Source organism: Stomoxys calcitrans, chromosome 5 (assembly GCF_963082655.1).
Source record: "Stomoxys calcitrans chromosome 5, idStoCalc2.1, whole genome shotgun sequence".
In the NCBI taxonomy this organism is placed as follows: domain Eukaryota; kingdom Metazoa; phylum Arthropoda; class Insecta; order Diptera; family Muscidae; genus Stomoxys; species Stomoxys calcitrans.
Window position 1 is genome coordinate 142,004,240 of NC_081556.1, and position 25,012 is coordinate 142,029,251.

At 37.4% G+C, this 25,012-nt stretch overlaps 1 protein-coding gene across 4 annotated transcripts in view; it reads left to right on the forward strand.

Annotated features, from left to right (window-relative positions):
• Positions 1–25,012, forward strand: part of LOC106086991 (uncharacterized) — a 176,036-nt gene that overhangs the window by 55,888 nt on the left and 95,136 nt on the right. For all 4 annotated transcript variants that reach the window (XM_059370560.1, XM_059370562.1, XM_059370561.1 and 1 more), the window contains exon 2: positions 8,730–11,105. In XM_059370560.1, coding sequence (XP_059226543.1) covers positions 8,730–11,105 — 2,376 coding nt within the window. The remainder of the gene's footprint in view (positions 1–8,729; positions 11,106–25,012) is intronic.

Here is a 25,012-nt window from a genome sequence, read left to right on the forward strand (position 1 = left end):
ATTTCGGATTGCCGCAAAAATTCTAAGACGATTTAACGATGTCCGTGTGTCTGTCCGCCGATCCCTCTGTCCATCTATCCGTCTGTCCGTCCGTCTGTTGTAATCACTCTAGAGTCTTCAAAAATTTAGATATTGAGCTGAAATATGTCACAGATACGTTTTTTTTGATGCACGCTGGTTAAGTTCTTGAACGGGCCAAATCGGACCATATTTGGATATAGCGGCTATATAGACCGATCTCCCGATAATGGGTCTAATGCCCATAAAAACTTTATTTTTCAACCGATTTTTATGAAATTTGAAACAGTGAGTAGTTTAGGGCTTCCCAACAACTGACCCAAAAATCGTTCAGATCGGATTATATTTAGATATAGCTACCATATAGACCGATCTTCCGATAAAGGGTCTGAAGACCATAAAAGCTTTATTTATTACCCGATTTCTTTGAAATTTGCAACAGTGGGTAGTTTTATGCCTCCCAACATAGGACCCAAATATGGTTCAGATCGGTCCATATTTAGATATAGCTACCATATAGACCGATCTCCCGATAAAGGGTCTGAAGCCCATAAAAGCTTTATTTATTAACCGATTTTGCTGAAATTTGCAACAATGGATAACTTTAAGCCTTCCGATATCTGACCTAAATATGGTTCAGATCGGCCTATATTTAAATATAGTTGCCATATAGACCGATCTGCCGATAAAGGGTCTGAAGACCATAAAAGCTTTATTAATTACCCGATTTCCCTGAAATTTGAAACAGTGGGTTTTTCTAAACCTCACGATATCCGACCTTAATATTTTTTTTTTTTCATGTAACCTACACGCAGGGGATGCCCCCTATATATGCAGTGCATTGCGTTGGCAATCAGGAAGTTAAGGGTTGGAGGAGGGGAAAGAGGGAGTAGAGTTTATTAATATTAGTCTTAAATTTGTGAACGTCAATGTCGGCGGGAAAGACATTAGCCGGAAGTCGATTCCACATACGAATGGTTCGGCCGAAAAATGAATTTTCCCAGTAATGCATGGTTCGGTCGACTGGCCAATCGATTACAAATGGGTGTGAGTTCCTGGCAAGTCTTGTATTACTGGTGAACATACTAACGTCAGGGATAAGAAAACGAATATCCCTGGAACACACGCCATGAAAATAACGATAGAGCGATACAACGCTACCCATATTCCGACGATGTTCAAGGGAAGCAATAGAGTTGGATACCCGACTGTCCTCAATCGACACCATCGCTCTTCGTTGAACCCGGTCAAGTAGCCCCAAGGATGATTTTGGAGCTCCTGCCCATATATGAGAGTTATATTCCATGCTCGGCCTGATGTAGTTAGTATAGATATTGAGAAGATTAGAACAGGTGAAATATTTCTTGCGGCGCTTAAGAAAGCCCAAACACTTGAATGCTTCTTTCGACATTTCGAATATGTGTTTTGACCAACGGACATCATGCCCAGAACATCAAGAGCATTTGACTGTTCAATATCTATACCGTCGATAGATATCGTCTTATGTGCGTTAAAGTCTACTCTGTTCATTCTACCCCACTAGGAAATGGCCAACAAATCCTGGGAGAGCGTCTTATCCATAATGCGCTTCTTGTCCACAATTTCTTGAGGACTGGGCCTATGGTCGAATGAATATGAATGACACAGACTACTGTCATCGGCAAATGAGTAGACTGGATTCGAAGTCTGACCCAATAGATCGTCAATGAAAATAAGAAAAAGGGAAGCGGAAGGGGAAAGGACAGAATCTTGTGGCACACCTGCGGTCAATGTATACTCATCTGATGAGAACCCATCTACAACAACTCGTATAGTGCGATCTCTGAGAAAGCTTGATATAAATCGAACAAAGTTATTACCGACACCAAAAGCGACATGCTTTGATAGGGTCTGCACCGTGCCAGACCCTATCAAATGCCTTGGAGATATCCAGAGCCACGACCTTGCAAATTTTCCCCATGAACATTCCACTAAGGAACAGGGGTAAACATCTCACATATCAATGAGTGCAGTCCGATTCAAATTTAAGCTCAATGATAAGGGGCCTCCTTGTTATAGCCGAGTCCAAACGGGGTGCCGCAGTACAACACCTCTTTGGAGAGAAGTTTTACATGGCATAGTACCTCACAAATGTTGCCAGCATTAGGAAGGGAAAATCAACGCTGAAAATTTTTTCTGATGGTCTCGCCAGGATTCGAACCCAGGCGTTCAGCGTCATAGGCGGACATGCTAACCTCTGAGCTACGGTGGCCTCCACGACTTTACTCTCATCAAACTGGTGGATAGAGCGAGCGACTCCATCGTTCCGACAAAAGAGAGCGCGGAGCATATAGCAATTGGCCGATAATTCGCAGGGTTGTTCGCCCCACCTTTCTTGGGGATGGGCTGAACGTTCGTAAACTTCCAACGCGCTGGGAAACACCCGCACGATAAGCAAGGTTGAAAAGGTTGCATAGTGCACGAGCAAGCATCGAAGAACACTTACAAAGGACAAGTGTTGATATACCGTCCGCAAGGACCCTTTTAACTCCACGTGCTCGAAAGAATATCTGAGGCATCAAACTAGGTACACCAACAATCGCGGGGGGTGGTTGATAGCTAAACGGCAAGGAAGAATTTCCTGCAAATATTTCAGCCAGTAGATTAGCCTTATCAACTAGGTCAGTGAATACCTGATCATCCTTAACAAGAGCTGGGATTGCCGATGGGTTGCCCTTTACTCTTTTTACGAATGACCAAAAGCTCTTGCTTCCTCTGTTCGCTGTTCGTAAAGAAACTTTTCTTGGTTCAGATCGTTTTATAAATGGATATATCTGCCAAAGGGACCAATATTTTGGTCCCAAAAATTGAATAGTGATATATTGGGTTGCCCAAAAAGTAATTGCGGCAAGCCAATATATTAGACCACTCAATGTCCGTGCCGAATTTGGGTGCTTAGGTTATCCAATTTTCACTGGATTGTGATGAAATGGCATTTACATATATACCCGAGGTGGTGGGTATCCAAAGTTCGGCCCGGCCGAACTTAATGCCTTTTTACTTTTGTTTTTTCTTGATATTCAATAAAGATTTCTGCCGCACTATGGACAGCAATCGACGGAGTGCACTGACCACATTGCAATTAATTGATCTCAATTGAATTGTGGTAAGGGGCTGCCAAAGGAGAGAAGTAGTCTTATCGATGTAGCAACATATGGTCCTAAATGCCTCAATGCCGAGGCATGCTGACAGACCATCCTCGTTACGCAATGATTTTCTTAATGCACCTCTGCTAATGAAAAATGCTTTGCTGGCCCAACAAAACCAAACAACTACGCCAACGCCAAAGCCATTGTAACGATGAAAATCTAAGGAATTTGTTTTGTTTTTTTTTTTGTTTTTCTTTTTAAATAAATAAGTCTTAAAGAAATTTATATACAGCCAACGACAACATATATTTCCATTTTCACTATGCAAGGCCAGAATGTCTATAAGGTCCCAGCGGAAATGTTTTTGCCTTATCCATTTCTTCTTCTCGCTCTCCTACCTCTATGGCTTTGTGTTTATTTCTGAATATTGTCATGCCGCTAATTCCTGCAATTCATCTTCATTCAATTGATTTACTTAAAAACAACCATTGATTGAGGATAATTAATCTCTCTCTCTCTCTCTCCCTCTTCCTGTATCTCTCCCTGTGGGGAATTCTCGTTCTTGTCCCGTTAATAAAGCCATAGTTAATCAATCTAAATGGCTTAGTAACTTTTGCTAATACATGATGTTTCTCAAAAAAATGGTAAAATGTGATTTCCAAAGGAAAATTCTTAGAAAATTGAAAAATATCCAAGAAAAATGCAGTAAAAGTGTGCTAAGTTCGGCCGTGCCGAATCTTGGGAGCCTACCACCACGGATTCTGCTAAAAATTTTTATAAACCAAATTTAGTTGAAGGGCATAAGGTTAGCCTACATATTATACTTCTGTCAAATCATTAAAAATTAAAGCTTCTAGGAGCGGCATAAGGATAATTGTAAGACCGGTCTATATGGAAGCCATATCAAGTTATAGACCGATTTGGACTGTACTTGGCACAGTTGTTGGAAGTCGTAACAGAACACCGCATACAAAATTTCTGCCAAGTCGGGCAAAAATGTTGGGCTTCCAGGTGCTCAAGATGGGAGCCATATCAGGTTATAGACCGGTTTGGACCGTACTGGCCACAGTTGTTGCAAATCATAACAGAACACTTTGTGCAAATTTTTAGCCAAATCGAACATAAATAGTGGTTTCCAGAGGCTCAAGAAGTCAAATCGGGAGATCGATTTATATGGGAGCTATATCAGGTTATAACCCGATTCAGACCATACTAGGGTATCAGGTTATAGACCGATTTGGACCGTACTTGGCACAGTTACTGAAAGTCATAACGAAACACTACATGGGAAATTTCAGCCAAATCGGACAAAAATTGCGGCTTTTAGGGGCTTAAGAAATCAAATCTTGAAATCGATTTATAAGGGAGCCAGGGACGTAGCCAGGATTTTATTTTAGCGGGGAGGGGAACATTTTTCCAAAATCGAAAATTGCCAAAATTCTTCTGTAACTGTGAAATTGGTAAAGATACCTCAATTTTTGTTTTTGAAAATTACGGTTGTTGCTTTTGTTGTAGCAGTGTATTGTAGACTAAGGTGGCAGCCCCAGCCTGTGAAGGACTTTTTCGGGTCAATCTGGTATGTACAACCTGCTGCCATAGGATTATGGTCGCTTTGGTTGCAGGAACTGACCCATCTGTGATGACATTTGGTCATAAAGTCACTGATTGCCAACACAATATTTATAGGCCGAATCTAATCTTTCAAAGCTTTCAAAATCTGGTTGTCTTTGGGAATACCTGTTGGAAGTTGGATTAATGCCTTCGAACCCCAAACAACGGCTACGGCTCGTGCTGCTGTGCCGCGTGTCCAGGTTCCCAGGCTCGGACACAAATTCAAAAATTTAAAAATTTCATCGAAAATCTATCAAAAAATCAAAATTTTATCAAAATACTTCAAATTGGCAGTATTCCCAAAAATTTAAATTTTACCCAGAAAACTATAAATTGGCGTCCTAGAGGGAAATGGGTCTCATTTCTTATAAACAAAAAAAATTCAAAATTTCATCGGAGATCCAAAAAAAAAATAATTAAATTTTACCCAGAAAACTTTAAATTGACTGTATTCCCTAAACTATGCATCCTAGAGAGAAATGTGTGTTAATTCGTGACCTCATTAAAAATTAAGCATTTCATCAAAAATCGATCAAAATCGAAATTTTATTTTCATTTCGTGTAAACAACAAAAATTTAAAAATTTCATCGAAAATTTATCAAAAATCTAATTTTTATCTAGAAAATTTTAAATTGACTGTATCTTCTAAACTACTCGTCCTAGAGGGAAATGGACCTAATTTAAACCCATAAAAATCGAAATTTCTTCAAGAAAATCTTAAATTGGTTGTATCTCGTAAACTATGCGTCCTAGAGGGAAATGGGCCTTAATTTGTGACCCAATCAAATCAAATAAAATTTTCATCGATAATCCATAAAAAAAAATCGAAATTTCACCAAGAAAATCTTAAATTGGTTGTATCTCGTAAACTATGCGTGCTATAGGGAAATGGGCCTTAATTTGTGACCCCATTAAAAATTTAAAAATTTCGTCGAAAATCCATTAAAAAACGAAATTTTGGCGAGAAAACTTTAAATTGGCTGTATTTCCTAAACTATTAGTTCTAGAGGGAAATTGGAGCCTTAATTTGTGACCCCATTAAAAAATTCAAAATTTCATCGAAGATCCATAAAAAAATTAAATTTAACCAAGAAAGCTTCAAATCTGTGTATCTCTTAAACTATGCGTCCTAGAGGAAACCACATCAAAGAATTCAAACTTCATGGAAAATCCATCAAAACTAGAAATTTCGCCAAGAAAACTTTACCTTGATTGTATCTCCCAAACTATGCGTCATAGAGGTAAATGGGACTTAAGTCGTGACTCCGTCCAAAATTCAAAATTTCATCGAAAAGGCGAAAAAATTGGAATTCAGTCCTAAATCATGCAAATTAGTTCAGTAGATGAAAATTTATAGTCTCTTGAAGGTCATGTGGAAAGTGGACCACTTTGACACCTTGTATCTCACCACGTATTAGGGATATAGACAAACAATGGTACTTTCCTGAAAGCCTATGTCGTCTTCCTGAAAGCCTATGTCCAGCTCCATTTTTATACCATCCACCATAGTATGGGGGTACATTTATTACTTCATTCCGTTTGAAACACCTTGAAATATGCGTCTAAGACTCCATAAAGGATATACATTCTTGATCGTCATGACATTTTAAGTCGATCTAGCCATGTCCGTCCGTCCGTCTGTCGGTGCGTCCTTCCGTCTGTCGAAAGCACGCAAAATTTCGAACAAAGGCGCTTAAAGTTTGCAAAATACTTTTTATTAGTATAGGAAGGTTTTCTGCTGCCAGCGACCGGATCCTAGTATTGCCATCTGGAAGATCATGTTATATGGATGGACCAAAGCTAGAGGACAGAGTGGGCCTGGGGGTCTACATTGAGAACTCAGGGACTGAGATCTATTTTAGTCTGTCTGACCATAATACGGTCCTGCAGACGGAGATTTGGGCGGTCACGGGATGCGTGAAGTGGGGTGGTGCTTACGCGAGGGCGTAGAGTGTGAACATCTTTACCGACAGTAAAATTGCCATAAGAGCAATAACAGCCAGGACGGTGAGGTCACGAACAGTCTGTCAGTGTAAGAGGTAGATTATCGCCTTCTCTGAGGATGGCAAAATCCTCATCGTTAGGAGACGATTGGCAGTGAAGGCCAGAGAACTGCCATCAATAAACCTGGCTAGTGGCATGGGGCGGATTAACATCCGCACCCTTTTTTTAACCTTACCTAACCTTTGGTATTACTTCCAACATCTCTGCTAAGTATGGTTGAAATCGGTTCAAAACTTGGTATAGCTGCCATATAAACCGATTTCCCGAATAGACTTCTTGAGCTTCTAGAGGGTGCAATTCTTATCCGATTGGGTTGAAATTTTGCATGTCGTTGAGAAATGACTCCCTTCAACTGTGCCAGGTACGGTCTAAATCTCTGTGGTCATTAAATTACAGACCTATCAATCCGTCCATCTATCTATTGAAATATCGCTATAGTTTGCACCTATTTTTTGGACTTTTCCACATATCCACCCAATTTTAATTGATACATTTTTTGATGAAATTTGGTTACAAAAAATATTTTGTCAAAATTTGATTACCAAATAAAATGGTTGGCGAAAATTGGTTTTTTTGTTAAAAATTATCTTTAATTTTGACTTTTGTAAAAAAAAATTATAAAATTTGTCTAAAAAGTTGCTTCTAAATAAATTTAACTTAGATAAATTTTGTTTTTTTTTTTTGATATTTGATTTTCGTAGAATATTTGGTCAAAATGTTGCTGAAAATTCGTTTGCATAGAAAATTTAACTGAAATTTAATTTTCTTAAAAAAATTCAAATGAATGTAAGTTTCTGCAAAAATTTGAGATATATTTCAATCTCATAAAAAATTTCCAAAAAATAGAAAAAAAACTTCTTAGTTGAAATTTCGTAAAAAATCTTTTCTAAATGTGATTTTCATAAGAAATGTGCAAAGCAAATTTCTTTAAATTTAATTTGTTAAAAAAATCATTCTATTTTTGTGAAAATCTTGAAAATTTATCAAATGTAAAAAAAAACATTTTTTATAAAATATTCTATTTGCCTGCATATAAACTTTTTTAAAATGTTTAAAATTTCTTTGAATTAGCCAAAAAATTATTATAACTTTATCTTAATTTTTTTTTACATATTCCATTTCATTTTGCTGTTTTTTTGTCTTTTTTGCATAAAACTTTTGTTTTAAATTCATAAATAACACCACCAAAAAAAAAGAACAACTTTCATCTGTCTTGCATGCAACAAATGTAGCCAATCTAATGACATTGCCATCATCGCCTGCTGCAGTGAATTAAAATGATGATAAAATATGATCGCTTGCTTGCTATGCTCTGCTCCGCTCACTCGATTGCTAGTTGTAGCCGGCCCGGCCTGCTCAAATTCAATCCCAATGGCTTGGTTTATTTCTTTTGTTTACTTCAAAGCAAAGCCAAAAAATAAAAGCAACAACAACAAACAAAACAAAAAAAACAGATTGATTAGTTGTTTCATTTCCTATTGTATTGAATGCCTTTTGTATAGCACATTTGTTAGAGATTTTGTATATCAAAAGCAATAAACTCTCTCGCTCTTTCTCTCTCTCTCTGTTTGGTGCCTCTCGCAAACTCAGCCACCTAACTGTTTGTCTGTCTACCTTTATCTTGGCAACATGCACACATTGGCTCATACACTTTCTTCAATTTACTCTACTCCACTCTCTCTCACACACACACAACATGTAACAAAGCAACTTTGTGTATAGATTCATTTGTTTAATTGATCTCGCTTCTTGGCCCCTTCCAAAATACCTCCCCCCTCGCTATCTTTAGATAATTTATAACAGTTAATTTTCTTAGATACACAATCTAGCTCAACAATTTCCTACTAAACACAAAACAAAAAAATAAATGCCATATGAAAATTTAAATCAAAAAGTAAATTTTGAAAAGTATTTTAACGGTGTTTTTTCTGTGTTTCTGTTTCTTTTTGTTGTCAAACTCATTACAGCAGTGCTAGCAGAGAAAACTTGTACAGCAGTGATCAACAACAACTACAACAACAGCAGCAGCAGCAACATCAACTTAACCGACAACAACAGCAGAAACATCAACGCCAAGCGCCGCAACACCACTCGCAACAACACTTACTGCGCCAGTCGTTGATCAACCTCAGTGGTGCTCAGAACTCGACGAGCACTCCGCCGCTTTATAGCAGTCATTCGGATAATAACAGTTATTGCAGCGCCAATACAAGCGTTGAGCCGGACACGCACGATCCCCACGGTTCCCTTTACAATAGTCCCAAACGTTCGCCCTCGCGTTCCTCATCGTCGCGTTACCACAGTCCGGCAATCGTTGCCGCCTCCGGCGGTCTTGGCGGCAGTGCTAGTGGTGGTGGTAAACTCCACAAATCGATATCGTGCAGTTGTGAATCTTTGAAATGCTCATCGTCGTCGGTGGTAGGTGGTGGTCTTGAGACTTTGTCACCGTCCTCCTTGGGGGTCAGTAGTGGTGGTGGTAGTGGTGTTTGTGACGCGAACAACACCCAAAAATCGTTAAATCGAAATTATCGAGGCGATAACAACGAATTCGTACTCACACCATCGGCGGGTGATGGTGAGGGCCCCTTCCTTGCAGCATACGGTACAGAATCGGGTCTACGCCTTTCCAAGCAAACTTCATACGACAGCGGCGGTGGTGGTGGTCATTCGCCCCAATATCTGTCCTTAGCCGATAGTCGGCAAAATCGCCAGGGCGGCCATCAACAGCAGCAGCAGCAACAGCATCATCAGTACCTAGAGAGCACCAGTCCCACGAGTCGCCTATCGTATAGTCCCAATAGCAAAAGTAGTAGCTTAGCTATAGCTGATGCCGATTATCAAGATTCGCAGAATCACAGTGATTTTACACAACTAGTGGTTCACAATTTTAGCAATTCGGATCCAATCCAGTCAAGAGACGACGCCAGCCACTGTGCGTCCCTGTTGAAGAGCCACTACAGTGACTGCAACATCTACTCGAAAAACGAATTTGACGCCAGCCTACAGCCGGACAAGCAGCAGTTGGTGAACAAGGCCTACATCTTCAAGTGCATTGGCAATAGTCCCTCGTTCCTTAAGACCAATAAGATCAAGGATCAGTCGCGTAAGCTGCGAAATCTCTCGCTAAAGACCAATCCCTCGGGCAAAAAGAAATCACAGATATTGTCCAAGTCCAACGCGGTCTCGGACAACTCCCTGCATCCGGGCGATAAGTATTTGAATCTCTATTTGGTGGAGAAGAAACAGGCGCAGTTGCAACAACAACAACAGCAGCAGCAGCAACAGCAACAACTATCGGCCAGCGGTGGTGGTAACAACAATTCAGCAACAACTTCACCGTCAGTGGCTTCCGGACACCAAGTGTCGTCGCGTCACAGTGCTCCGTACATAGTAAACGGCGCTGTGAAGTCGTCATATCCCACATATCGTTCCTCAATTAAAAGTGAAACAGCCGTAAGTGCCGCTATACAAGCCGCCGCCGCCGCAGCAGCAGCAGCCTCCGCCAGCAGTAGCGATCATTATCAGAGAGCCTCGTCGCCCTCCTCATTGCAAACGCAAACGCCGTCGCAGCAGCAGCAGCCACAAACGCATCAGCAAGCCTTCATTGGCGGCAGTGTCAATTATCTCTCCTCGTCAGCCGCCTCCTCCTCCTCCACGAGCAATAGGCCGCCTAAAACAGCCAAAATTAATAACAAAGGCTGCAATCTGGTCAACAACGGCAACAAACTCAGCGTCAGCACAAATTCGTGCAATCGTCTACATGCCGGTTCGCCACATGCAATATCACCGAAAAGCTCTCTATCGAGTAACGGCCATCTCAACAAGTATTGTCTGACCGACATAAGTCGCCGCAAGACCGAATTCAATCGTCAGCTCAGCGCCCCGACTGATTACACGCACCACTCATCGACCAGCAACGGTGGTGGTGTCGGTGGTTCCCATCATTCCCAGCAGGAGGTACAACACGTTGGAGAATCCACATCAACGGTAGCCAGTGCCGGCTTCAAATCAACCACATCGTCGGCCAATCAACAACAGTTACCACACCAACAGCAGCAGCAGCAACAACAATCGCTGCAACATCAACAACAGCAATCGCAACAGCCACACCATCAACATCTCTACCATCAGCATCAATTTCATCCGCATCCGCATCAGCATCTGTTGCAGCATCAGCATCATCACTACCAACACAGTCAACAGCATTTACACCAGCAACAATTGCCGCCGCATCATACAGCGTCAACAACAACAGTATTAACGAAACCAACATCGAACTCGTGCACGAACAGTTTTAACCGGCGCCACATCAAGCGACAGAAAAATACCAAATTAAATGAAAGGTAAGTAGTGAAGCAATGGTGTCAAAAATCCTTGCATCCTTTAATCTGGCTCTAAGCCAAAAATTTTGATATTGGCGAAAGTGAGGTGAGAAACAAAACCAATATTCTGGGAAGCAATGTAGCGAATGTATGGATTGTTATTCAGGCTATACAAAATCCTTAGATCTTTTAATCTGGTTTTGGGGAAAAGTGGTGAAGATGAAAGTGAGGTGAGATGAGATGAGGTGAGATGAGATGAAATGGGGTGAGATGAGATGAAATGAGGTGAGATGAGGTGAGGTGAGATGAGATGAGATAAAATGAGATGAAGTGAGATGAGGTGACATGAGGTGAAAAATATTTGATTATTATTGGGGTTATCACAATTCAAGAGATGGAGTATACATATCCAGTTATTCCGTTTGTAACACCTCGATTCTAAAACATTGATCCTTGACCTTTAAAAGCATAAATATACTCTATATACTTTCGACATTCCGAGTCGATCTAGGCTTGTCCGGCTATCCGTGTATACATTCTGTACTGCTGCCAATGACACAGACTTGATTTGACGGAACTCTTGTATTGCCATCTGGAAGATCATGCTACACAGATGGATTAAAGCTAGAGGACAGAGTGGACCTTGGGGTCTACATTGAGAACCCAGGGACTGAGAACTGTTTTCGACTGCCTTATATAATAAGGTCCTACAGTCTTTACGGACAGCAAACTATTCATCATGACAATAACAATCAGGATAGGGTCATGAACGGTCTTGGAGTGTAAGAAAGAGATTAACGCATCCTCTGAGAATGGCACGATGCGAATCGCGCTATAGCGGAGTAAGGGGGAATTAAAGAGCATACGATTTGGCAGTGAATGCCAGAGGAATGCCGTCAATAAATTTGGTTAATCCGAAGCCTTTCAGGGCGACGTAGTCCGAGTTAAGGGCGTGGGCGACAAACGCATGTAACACTATGGAACAGCGAAACGGTCGGTAGAACAACGAAAATTCTATTAGGAAATCCGGATCATGAGAAAACGAAGCTATTACTGAAAGGAAGTAAGAAGGATGTTGAATAGCAATAAAATAAGCAAATTTCGTCGAAAACAATGTCACTTTTAAAAGAGGCCTTTCTATGCTTATGGGTATGGGTATTTATACCCACCAACGAATAGTTGGTCATTTAGCCATTCCATATACAAAAAGTATATATACAGATCGTCGTTATTATACCCACCACCGAAGGGTGGGGTTATATTAATTTTATCATTTCATTTGCAACACATCGAAATATCCATTTCCAACTCTATAAAGTATATGTATCGAGGATCGTCGTAAAAATTGAAGACGACCTAGCAATGTCTGTACGTCTGTCTGTTGAAATCACGAAACAGTCTTTAAACATAGAGATATTGAGGTGAAACTTTGCATACATTCTATTTTAGTCCATAAGCAGGTTAAGTTCGAAGATGGGCTTTACCGGACTATATCTTGATATAGCACCCATATAGGCCGATCCGCCGATTTAAGGTCTTAGGCCCATAAAAACCACTTTTATCATCCGATTTTGCTGACATTTGAATTAAGTTAGGTCAATCGACATCCTTATTCAATTTGGCTCCGATCGGTTCAGAATTGGATACAGTTGCCATATAGACCGATCTCTCTATTTAAGGTCTTGGGCCCATAAAAGGAGCATTTATTGTCTGATGCCGCCTAAATTTGGGAGAGTGAGTTGTGTTAGGTCCTTAGACATTCTTCATCAATTTAAACCAAATCGGTACAGATTTGGATATAGCTGCCATATAGACCTATCTCTCGATTTAATGTCTTGGGCCCATAAAAGGAGCATTTATTGTCCGATTTCGCCGAATTTTGGGAAAGTGAGTTATGTTAGGCCTACCGACATCCTTCTGCAATTTGGTCTTGATCGGTACAGATTTGGATATAGCTGCCATATAGACCGATCTCTCGATTTAAGGTCTTGAGCCCATAAAAAGAGCATTTATTGTTCGATGCCGCCTAAATTTGGGAGAGTGAGTTGTGTTAAGCCCTTCGACATCCTTCATCAATTTAAACCAAATCGGTACAGATTAGGATATAGCTGCCATATAGACCGATCTTTCGATTTAAAGTTTTGAGCCCATAAAAGGCGCATTAATTGTCCGATTTCGCCGAATTTTGGGAAAGTGAGTTATGTTAGTCCTACCGACATCCTTCTGCAATTTGGCCTTGATCGGTTCAGATTTGGATATAGCTGCCATATAGACCGATCCTCCGATTTAGGGTCTTAGGCCCATAAAAGGCACATTTATTGTCCGATGTCGCCTAAATTTGGGACAATGAGTTGCGTTAGGCCCTTCGACATCCTTCGTCAATTTGGCTCAGATCGGTCCAGATTTGGATGTAGCTGCCATATAGACCGATCCTGCGATTTAGGGTCTTAGGCCCATAAAAGCCACATTTATTATCCGATTTTGGTGAAATTTGGGACAGTGAGTTGTGTTAGGCCCTTCGACTTCCCTCTGCAATTTGGCTCAGATCGATTCAGATTTAGATATAGCTGCCATATAGACCGATCCTCCGATTTAGGGTCTTAGGCCCATAAAAGCCACATTTATTATCCCATTTTGCTGAAACATGACACAGTGAGTTGTCTAAGGCCCATCGACAGTTTTTTCAATGTGGCCCAGATCTGTTCAGATTTGGATGTAGCTGCCATATAGACCTATATCTCGGTTTTAAGATTTGTGGCCATAAATGGCGCATTTATTGTCCCCTTTTGATGAAATTTGAGACAGTGAGTTGTGTTAGGCTTTTCGACATTTTTCAGCAACTTGCTCCAAATCGGTCCAGATTTGGAATAGCTGCCATGTAGACCGATATCTCGATTTAAAGTCTTGGCCTCATAAAACACGCATTTCTAATTCGATTTCACTGAAATTTGACACAGTGACTTAAGTTAGGCTTTTCGACATCCCTGTCGTATATGGTTCAGTTCAGTTTATTTTTAGATATAGCTACTAAAATGACCAATATTTTGTTATACACAATTGTACATGTTAGTATTTGGTCCAAATCGGAACAATCGACCCATAATTCCGTCTGGGGAGTTTCTTTGGGTGTCCCCAAATTTGGAAATGCCCTTCGTACTATACTTCCAAACGCCTTTAATTTGCGTCGCATATTGTCCCAGATGATCAATATAGGCTTCTTAGTGACCACTGTATTTTGTCTCGGTCGGCCAATATTTCCCTTTGGCGGTTTGCTCGAGGGTGAGACGCCACTCAGATACATAGCCCTACTTTTAAACAACCGATTCGTACTCTACTTCCAAATTAAAAACGTTTCATTATGATTACTTACATATTTTTGGCAATTAATGCTTATTTTGTTTGAGGTACTTGTGTCTGGCGAAAATAATTTAAGTGCCCTTCGCTGTCGCAGAGTTAATCTACCAAAATTATGGCACTTGCATTTAAAATTGTTTTTGTTATAAAATCATAACTGCTTGGAGAATCGACACAAAATTTTAACAGAAGGCGGAAACAGGCATCAGCTATCGTTTCCCATTTAAATCCGAAAATGCCAAAAATTGGCACTTACATCTTTTTGGCGGTAAGGGGACGATATATATTGAGTTGCCCAAAAAGTAATTGCGGATTTTTTAAAAGAAATTAAATGCATTTTTAATAAAAATTAGAATGAACTTTAATCAAATATACTTTTTTTACACTTTTTTTCTAAAGCAAGCTAAAAGTAACAGCTGATAACTGACAGAAGAAAGAATGCAATTACAGAGTCACAAGCTGTGAAAAAATTTGTCAACGCCGACTATATGAAAAATCCGCAATTAATTTTTGGGCAACCCAATAGCTCTAATTTTTGTTGGTTTGACATAAGTTTGATATGTAGAACAAATGTTTGCCCTTCAACTAAATTTATTTTGCATAAATTTTTAACAGAATCCATGGTGGTGGGTTCCCCAGATTCCGCCGAAAACAACTTAGCACGCTATTATTTGTTTAATGTATACTATTGGGTTGCCCAAAAAGTAATTGCGGATTTTTTAAAAGAAATTAAATGCATTTTTAATAAAAATTAGAATGAACTTTAATCAAATATACTTTTTTTACACTTTTTTTCTAAAGCAAGCTAAAAGTAACAGCTGATAACTGACAGAAGAAAGACTGCAATTACAGAGTCACAAGCTGTGAAAAAATTTGTCAACGCCGACTATATGAAAAATCCGCAATTACATTTTGGGCAACCCAATATGTTCTTCTTGTTGTTATTGTCTGTTAGGGATTGGCGCTGATCGTTTATGTACTTTCTCTCCTCTAGGATTAGAGCCACTGCTGGTATCACCGCAAGTACCTCTAATGCAGATGTCGATATCATTCGATATGCAGACGTAACCCTTAATGAACACCTTCGATGTTAAGGAAAATACATCGGTACTGTATATCAGTTTGTCGGTCCGTTTGCATATATTGGTTGCCCAAAAAGTAATTGCGGATTTTTCATATAGTTGGCGTTGACAAATTTTTTCACAGCATGTGACTCTGTAATTGCATTCTTTCTTCTGTCAGTTATCAGCTGTTACTTTTAGCTTGCTTTAGAATAATAGTGTTAAAAAAGTATATTTGATTAAAGTTCATTCTAAGTTTTATTAAAAATGCATTTTCTTTCTTTTAAAAAATCCGCAATTACTTTTTGGGCAACCCAATATAATCCCTTGTATGTCTACTCCACTGTATGTCTGTCAGTATGTCCGTCTGTATATCTGTCCATCAATGTGTTTACTGGCACTTAACCTGTTATTATTTTTCTTAGGCTATTTTTCAGTTCAAATAATGAAACTGTCCGTAGTTCTTAGTTGGCTTTATTTTTAGTTTAAAATTGTTCAGTTAAGTTTTATCCAACTGACACACGTACCTACCTCTGCCTATTTGTCATTCACTTTAAGATTGTCACGTTTTATTCTCTTTATTAAGGCAAAAAACCTGATGTAATGACAATTAGTGCACAATGTGTTTAAATTTCTTAGAAAGACAAATAAAACAAAAAAAACCAACAAACAAACTGAAAGTAATTAGTGATGTGTTGTTGTTGTTGGTCTTTTTGTGGTTTTTCATTTGTAAGAGGGACTTCCCTGTGATCCGGCAGTGCTGTTGCAACTGCTACCGTTGACGTCTTAATATTTTAATTAATTTTCTTTTTGACACATTGCCCACTATGAGAGTACGATTTTATGTGTACATCTCTAATGTTTATTTTTTTTTTTTTTTTTAGAATAAAAGCAAACTTATTCTCTACCTTAGCTATATGCGAGCAGAATGGAAAGATGTTTTATTTTATTTATCAACAACAACAACAACGTTGAAAAAGAAAACAAGACAATATTTACTTAGCCAAAATTGCTTTAGGAGAAGGAGCTGTGAATTTGCCTGTTAACGGAAGCGTGAGCACTTGCAAGAAGAAAAAAAAAACTGAATAAACCAAAGTTTCACAACAAATGTAGTTTTAGTGGAAATTTTACAATTAAAAGCAACATGGCCCAATTATTGTAGCGTTTGTTGCTTATTTATATGAAATTGGTTTGAGATGATTATATTTTTCCCCCAAAGTATCATCTGGTTTTAGATTTGAGTATGACAATAAGGAAATAAGGCAACAATTAATTATGGCTTTTGAATCGAGCGCAAAAACAGCAAATAAAAAACAAGTAAAAGCGTGCTAAGTTGAGCCGGGTCGGATCGAAATATACCACCACCATGCATCGCATTTGTCAAGTTCTTTGGCCGATAACTCCTTATAGGCAAACAAAGGATAATTATGGATAAGAATTGCTATGCTATTTGAACTCTACCAAGTTATGAACCAATTGGGTCCATAATTGGTTTGGCCATTGGAGGCCAAAGTAGAATTCATTGTGTAAAATTTCAGCCAAATCGGATAAGAATTGCACCCTTAAGTGACTCAAGAAATAAAATCGGAAGATCGGTTTCTATGGGAGCTATATCAGGTTATAGACCGATTTAGACCGTACTTGACACAATTGTTTGCATTATAGCGTAACACTTAGTGAAAAATTTCAGCCAAATCGGACAAAAATTGCGGCTTCCAGGGGCTAAAGAAGTCAAATCGGGAGATCGATTTATATGGGAGCTATTGGGTTGCCCAAAAAGTAATTGCGGATTTTTCATATAGTCGGCGTTGACAAATTTTTTCACAGCTTGTGACTCTGTAATTGCATTCTTTCTTCTGTCAGTTATCAGCTGTTACTTTTAGCTTGCTTTAGAAAAAAAGTGTAAAAAGAGTATATTTGATTAAAGTTCATTCTAAGTTTTATTAAAAATGTATTTACTTTCTTTTAAAAAATACGCAATTACTTTTTGGGCAACCCAATATATAAAGTTCTTGACCGATTCTGATCGTACTTTGCACAGTCATAGCAGAACACTATATGCAAAATTTTAGACAAATCAGACAAAAATGACGACTTCCAAATGCTAAAGAAATCAATTTTGAAGATTGATTAGTATTGGCGCTATATCAAGTTAAAGACCGATTTCAACCATACAAAGCACAGTTGTTGGAAGTTACATCATAACACTACATGCAAAATTTCAGCCAAATCGGACAAAAACTACGGCTTCCAGTGGCTTAAGCATTCCAATCGGGAGATCGGTTTGTAGGAAGTCATAGCAGAACTATTGGGTTGCCCAAAAAGTAATTGCGTATTTTTTAAAAGAAAGTAAATGCATTTTTAATAAAACTTAGAATGAACTTTAATCAAATATACTTTTTTTATACTTTTTTCTAAAGCAAGCTAAAAGTAACAGCTGATAACTGACAGAAGAAAGAATGCAATTACAGAGTCACAAGCTGTGAAAAAATTTGTCAACCCCGACTATATGAAAAATCCGCAATATATGTGCAAAGTTTTAGCCAAATCAGACTAAAATTGCGGCATTCAGGTGCTCAAGAAGTGAAAACTGAAGCTCAGTTTATCTGGAAGCTATATCTAAATCTGAACCGAAATGCCTCATTTGCAATCGCCAGTGACCTATCTCAATATTAAGTATCTGTGCATAATTTCAAGCTTTACGTTTTCTATTCTCCAATACCTTTCACTTTATACCCATATTGTGACTATCGGTCCATTTTTGATTTTAGGTGGCGTTTTTGTGGTAAGAAGGAAGGTACGCCCCCATCCGATATCAAAAAATTATATATACTATGTATCCTTCCCGGAAAACCTACACTACCTGTGAACATTTAAAGAAAATCAGTTCAGCCGTTTTTGATCCTACGGAACAAACAAACAAACCAAGTCCCATATAGTCATGAGTGGTTTATATGCCCATTTCGGGAATTTTTGGGTGTGACCCCCTACACTTCGATCTGATTTTTTTTATACCCGATTCGTAAACTACCCCCGAATACCTTTGATTTGAGCCCCATATTGTCATGAAAGTCCAATATGTATGTTTGGGGAAGTTCTGGGATTGGGGCGGCCCGATAGGTAATTGGACTCAAACTTTAATACCATATTCGTATTCTACTTTCCAATACCTTTCATTTGATGCCATATGGGACAATATGGTGTTTTTGTCATAAGGGGGATGGTCCGCCGCCCTTCCGATATCAAAAATTATATAGCCTATGTTTCCTTCCAGACCAATCTACACATTCTGTCAAAATTTCAAGGTAATCGGTTCAACCGTTTTTGAGTCTATGCGGAACACATAAACAAACCGACAAACAACTGTTTTTATACCGACCAACATAGGATGGGGATATATTGGGTTGCCCAAAAAGTAATTGCGGATTTTTTTAAAAGAAAGTAAATGCATTTTTAATAAAACTTAGAATGAACTTTAATCAAATATACTTTTTTTACACTTTTTTTCTAAAGCAAGCTAAAAGTAACAGCTGATAACTGACAGAAGAAAGAATGCAATTACAGAGTCACAAGCTGTGAAAAAATTTGTCAACGCCGACTATATGAAAAATCCGCAATTACTTTTTGGGCAACCCAATACTAATCTAGTCATTCCGTTTGCAGCACCTCGAAATATTCGTCTAAGACCCCATACAGTATAAATATTTTTGATCTTCTTAACATTCCGAGTCGATCTAGTTGTTGGAAGTGATACCAAAACATCACGTGCAAAATCGGATGAGAATTGCGCCCTCTAGAGGCTCATGAAGTCAAGACCCAAGATCGATTTATATGGCAGCTATATCAAAACATGGACCGATTTGGCCCATTTACAATTCCAACCGACCTACACCAATAAGAAGTACAAGAGGCTGACTTTACTCCTTCGAAAGTTAGCGTGCTTTCGACAGACAGACGAACGGACGGACAGACGGACGGACATGGCTAGATCGACTTAAAATGACATGACCATCAAGAATATATATACTTTATGGGGTCTCAGACGCATATTTCGAGATGTTACCAACATAATGACGAAATTAGTATACCCCCATCCTATGGTGGAGAGTATAATAAGCAATCCGACATTGAATGTATCTTTTAAGATACATTGCGCCAATAGAGGGCGCAATTTTTATCCGATTAGACTAACATTTTGTACAATAATTACTCTCATGACTTCCTATGGTGGAGGGTATAAAAAATTGTCGAAGCAGCCGATGGCAAAAATCGAATTGAAACTAAATCCATTTTGACTTTTCTCCAACTTTTTCGACTTTTCCGACTTTTTTTCGACTTTCTTGACTTCAAAGTAGATTATTCGACGTTTTTTAAACAGTAAAAGTCGACTTCGTCTTTTCGACTTTTTTCCGCAAAAAGTCGATTAATCGATTAGTCGAAAGTCGACTTTTAGATCCCTTGTTCGGTTAATATGGGAGCTATATATGAGGTTATAAACCGATTTAGAATACTATTAAAGAAAATTTTGTTAAAATTTTATTTTTAAAGAAAAAATTGAGTAAATTTAATTTTTAGAGAAAATTTTATAAAAATTTTACTTTTAAAGAAAACTTTTTTAAATTTTATTTTTGAAGAAATAATTTTATTTCTATAGAAAATTTTGTCAAAATTTTATTTTTAAGGCAAATTGTACCAAAATATTATTTTCATCAAAATTTTATTTTGAAAAAAAAATAAGGAAATTTTTATTTTTTTATTTTAAAGAATATTTTGGGAATACTTGGTCAAAATTTTATTTTCAAAGAAAATTTTTAGGCGAACATTTTATTAGAAAAAAAATTTTTAAATTTTTTATTTAAAAGAAAGTGCTTTATTTCTATAGAAAATTTATTTTTTAAATAAAACTTTGTCAAAGCATGTTTTCAAAATTTTACTTTAAAAAAAAAAATTTTGTGAAAATTTTATTTAAAAAAAAAAATTGTGAAAATTTAATTTTTAAAGAAAATTTTGTGATGATTTTATTTTTGAAGTTTTCTTATTGTCAAAATTTTTTTATATATAAAGAAAATTTTATTTTTAAAGAAAATTGTGTAATAATTTTATTTTTGAGGAAAATTTTGTTAAAATTTTATTTTTGAGGAAAATGTTAAAATTTTATTTTTGAGGAAAATTTTCTCAAAATTTTATTTTTAACCAAAATTTTGTCAAAATTTTATTTATGAAGAAGTATTTTATTGCTAAAGAAAATATTGTCATAATTTTATTATTACAAAAATTTTGTTAATATTTTATTTTTAAAAAAAGTTTTTTCATAATTTTATTTTTTAAGAAAATTTTATTAATTTTATTATTTTCTACTTTTTTTTTAATTTTATTATTATTTTATTTTTTAAGAAAATTTTGTGAAAATTTTATTTCCAAAAAAATTTTGTCACAATTTTATTTTTACGAAAGTTTTGTCACAATTTTATTTCTATAGAAAATTTTTTGAAAACTTTTATTTTTAAGGAAAATTTTGTCAAAATTTTATTTTTACAGAAAGTTTTGTCAGCATCATTTTCTTAAAATTTTGTGAAAATTTTATTTTTATAGAAAATTTTGTGAAAATTTTATTTTTCGAAGAAAGAATATTTTCTTCGAAAAATAAAATTTTCACAAAATGTTATTTCTGTAGAAAATTTTGTCAAAATTTTATTTTTAAAGAAAATTTTGTCAAAATTTTAATTTTAAAGAAAATTTTGTCAAAATTTTATTTTTAAAGAAAAATCAGCGGTCATTGACCTCGCCTCGACTACGAAACAAAAAAGCATAGTAAAATTTAATGATCTTCACCCTAACAGGCAGAGCCCGGCTAGGATTCGAACCTAGGCACACGGAGCAACGACGATAGCCGTTACCGTTGTCTAGCGTTCGTAGCCATCAATAGAATTTCCAACAAATGCACAGAATCATGTGTATACCATGGGAGTAGTGTATATTGTGCAGACAAAAAAAACTGCCATTAATGGACAGGGTTGTCGAGCGTGGTTAATGTGGTATTAGTATCATAGGCGACCTTTGACGCCTTCACACCTAATATGGCTGATGAGTAATTCTAAACCAAATTACGAAACGTGCCCCATAGTGGTTGGTGTGTGTCACGGTATCTGGCTTTCCTTTTTCATTTGCAAAGAAAACTCTGCGATTATTAAGCTCGTCTCGAAAACTAAACAAACAAGAATTGTAAAATTTAATGATCTTCGCCCCAACAGGAAAATAAAAACTTGAAAATGAAAAAAATTGGTCAAAGCCCGGCGGGGATTCGAATCTAGGCAAACGAAGCCACAGCGAGAGCCCTTCCCGTTGTCTAGCGTTCAAGCCAGATATAAAATGATGTGTATACCATGGGAGTAGTGTGTATTGTGCAGACAAAAAAATCTGCCATTTCACAAAAACACTTGCATTGTGAAAGACTACAGCTGATGGACAGGGTTGTCGAGCGTGGTTTATGTGGTATTTTTATTTTAGAGGCGTTTTCGCAATAAATTCCCTTGAAGCCTTCACATCTTATATGGCTGATGAGTTATTCTAAACCAAATTATGAAACGAGTCCCATAGTGGTGTGTGTGTTGCGATCTCTGGTTTTACTTTTTCATTTACAAAGAAGAATCTCCTACCATTGAGCTCGTCTCGATAGAAAAACGAAGGAGAAAAATAAATTTTAATGATCTTCGCCCTAACAGGCAAAAAACTTGAAAATGAAAAACAAAATTGTTTTAAAGAAAATTTTGTAAAATTTTCCTTTTTTTAAGTCAAAATTTTTGTTTTAAAGAAAGTTTGGTCAACATTTTTCTAAGAAAATTTTGTAACATTATTTTATATATATTTTATTTTATGAAAATTTTGTTTATATAGAGAAAATTTTCAACACTTTTTATACACATTGTTGGGTCCCAGATCAATATTTTGATGAGTAACAAACGGAATAGCGTAATTAGTATACCCCCATTCTATGGTGGAGGGTATAAAAAATAATTGAGTTTTTAATTATTTTAATGTGCATTTTAAATTTGCATTAATTGCATTAATTTTTGACATTTTTATATTTACTTCTTAATATTCCCAAAATTTGTTTTCAATTTTTTTTGGAATTTATTTTAATATTCTCAGATGAAAATACCACATATGAAGGACTTCTTATTGAAATATGCATTCGTTGCTTCCCTATCAATAAAATTTCCATTTGTATACGGGGCAATTATGAATGCTAATTTTTTGGAAGATGCATTATATAAAAAATTAAGACAAAATCCAGAATTGATTACCACACTCACTCATTCAAAAAAATACAATTGATTGCATACACAATAAAAATTGTAAGAAGGAAATATTATCACCGATAAGTTTATTGAACGTCAAAGGAAATTAAAACAATTGTTTATGTCGAAAAAAAGCAATGAACTTAGATATCTGATTGTCTTTCATGAGAAGGATTTAAAAATTTCACCACAAGACAAGAAATTAAAAAAATAATATTTCGACTTGTTTGGTTGGGTCATGAGTAGAGAGCGGATACATATATGTGAACTTTTTGTACCAAAATTTGTTTTTAGCCACAATATGCATATTTTATGAAAAAAAAAATGCAAAGTGTTCGAGCCAAAATAGATAAGCTAAGAATCTTAAAAAGGATAACAATTAGGTTTTAATAAATAATAATAAATGCGCCTTTTATGGGTCCAAAGCCTTAAATCTAGAGATCGGTCTATATGGCAGCTATCTATTCAAATCTGGACCAATCTGGGCCAAATTGAAGAAGGATGTCGAAGGTCATAACACCACTCACTGTCCCAAAATTTCAGCAAAATCGGACAATAAATGCGTCTTTTATGGACCCAAGACCTTAAATCGAGAGATCGGTCCATATGGCAGCTATATTCAAATATGGGCCGATCTGGGCCAAATTGAAGAAGGATATCGAAGATCCTAACACAACTCACTGTTCCAAATTTCGGCGACATCGGATAATAAATACTCCTTTTGTGGGATCAAACCCTTAAATCCAGAGATCGGTGTATATGGTAGCTATATCCAAATCTGGACCGATCTGTGGCATATTGCAGAAGTATGTCGAGGAAATTAACACAATTCACCGTGCCGAATTTCGGCGACATCGGACAATAAATCTTCTTTTATGGGCCCCAAGCCTTAAATCAAGAGATCGGTCTATATGGCAGCTATATCCAAATCTGGACCGATTTGGGCCAAATTGAAGAAGGATGTCTAAGGGCCTACACCACCTACTGTCCCAAATTTCAGCAAAATCGGATAATAAATGTGGCTTTTGTGGGCCCAAGTCCTTAAATCGAGAGATCGGTCTATATGACAGCTATATCCAAGTCTGGACCGATTTGGGCCAAATTGAAGAAGGATGTCTAAGGGCCTACACCACCCACTGTCCCAAATTTCAGCAAAATCGGATAATAAATGTGGCTTTTGTGGGCCCAAGACCTTAAATCGAGAGATCGGTCTATATGGCAGCTATATCCAAATCTGGACCGATTTGGGCCAAGTTGAATAAGGATGTCTAAGGCCTTTTGTAACTCAGTGTCCTAAATTTTGGCAAAATCGGACAATAAATGCGCCTTTTATGGGCCCAAAACCTTAAATCGAGAGATCGGTCTATATGGCAGCTATATCCAAATCTGAACCGATCTGGGCCAAACTAACGAAGAATGTCTAAGGGCCTTTTGTAACTCACTGTCCTAAATTTCAGCAAAATCGGACAATAAATGCGCCTTTTATGGGCCTAAGACCCTAAATCAACGAATCGGTCTATATGACAGCTATATCCAAATCTGGACCGATCTGGGCCAAATTGAAGAAGGATGTCTAAGAGCCTAACACCACTCACTGTCCCAAATTTCAGCAAAATCAGACAATAAATGCGCCTTGTATGGGCCTAAGACCCTAAATCAACGAATCGGTCTATATGACAGCTATATCCAAATCTGGACCGATCTGGGCCAAATTGAAGAAGGATGTCTAAGAGCCTAACACCACTCATTGTCCCAAATTTCAGCAAGATCGGATAATAAATGTGGCTTTTATGGGCCTAAGACCCTAAATCAGCGAATCGGTCTTTATGACAGCTATATCCAAATCTGGACCGATCTGGGCCAAATTGAAGAAGTATGTCGACTGGCCCAACACAACTCACTGTTTCAGAAAAATCGGATAATAAATGTTGCTTTTATTTCAAATATAACACAGTGTCCGTAGCCGCCATATGACCAATGAGAAAGCTCCCTTAACCTCACGGCAGTGGTCCCTTAAACCCTTAACTTCCTTAACCTCACGGTAACGGTCGCATTAAACTCAGTGCATCAGATGGTGTCGTCGGTTCAATGCAGCTGTGATGCACAAACAAACCATCCTTTGGATCCAGTTAAGTATTGAGCAATAGGTGGACTTTTGAAGCGCCGTCCACCAGACCACAACACCATATAGCATTATAGGTCTGACAACTGCAGT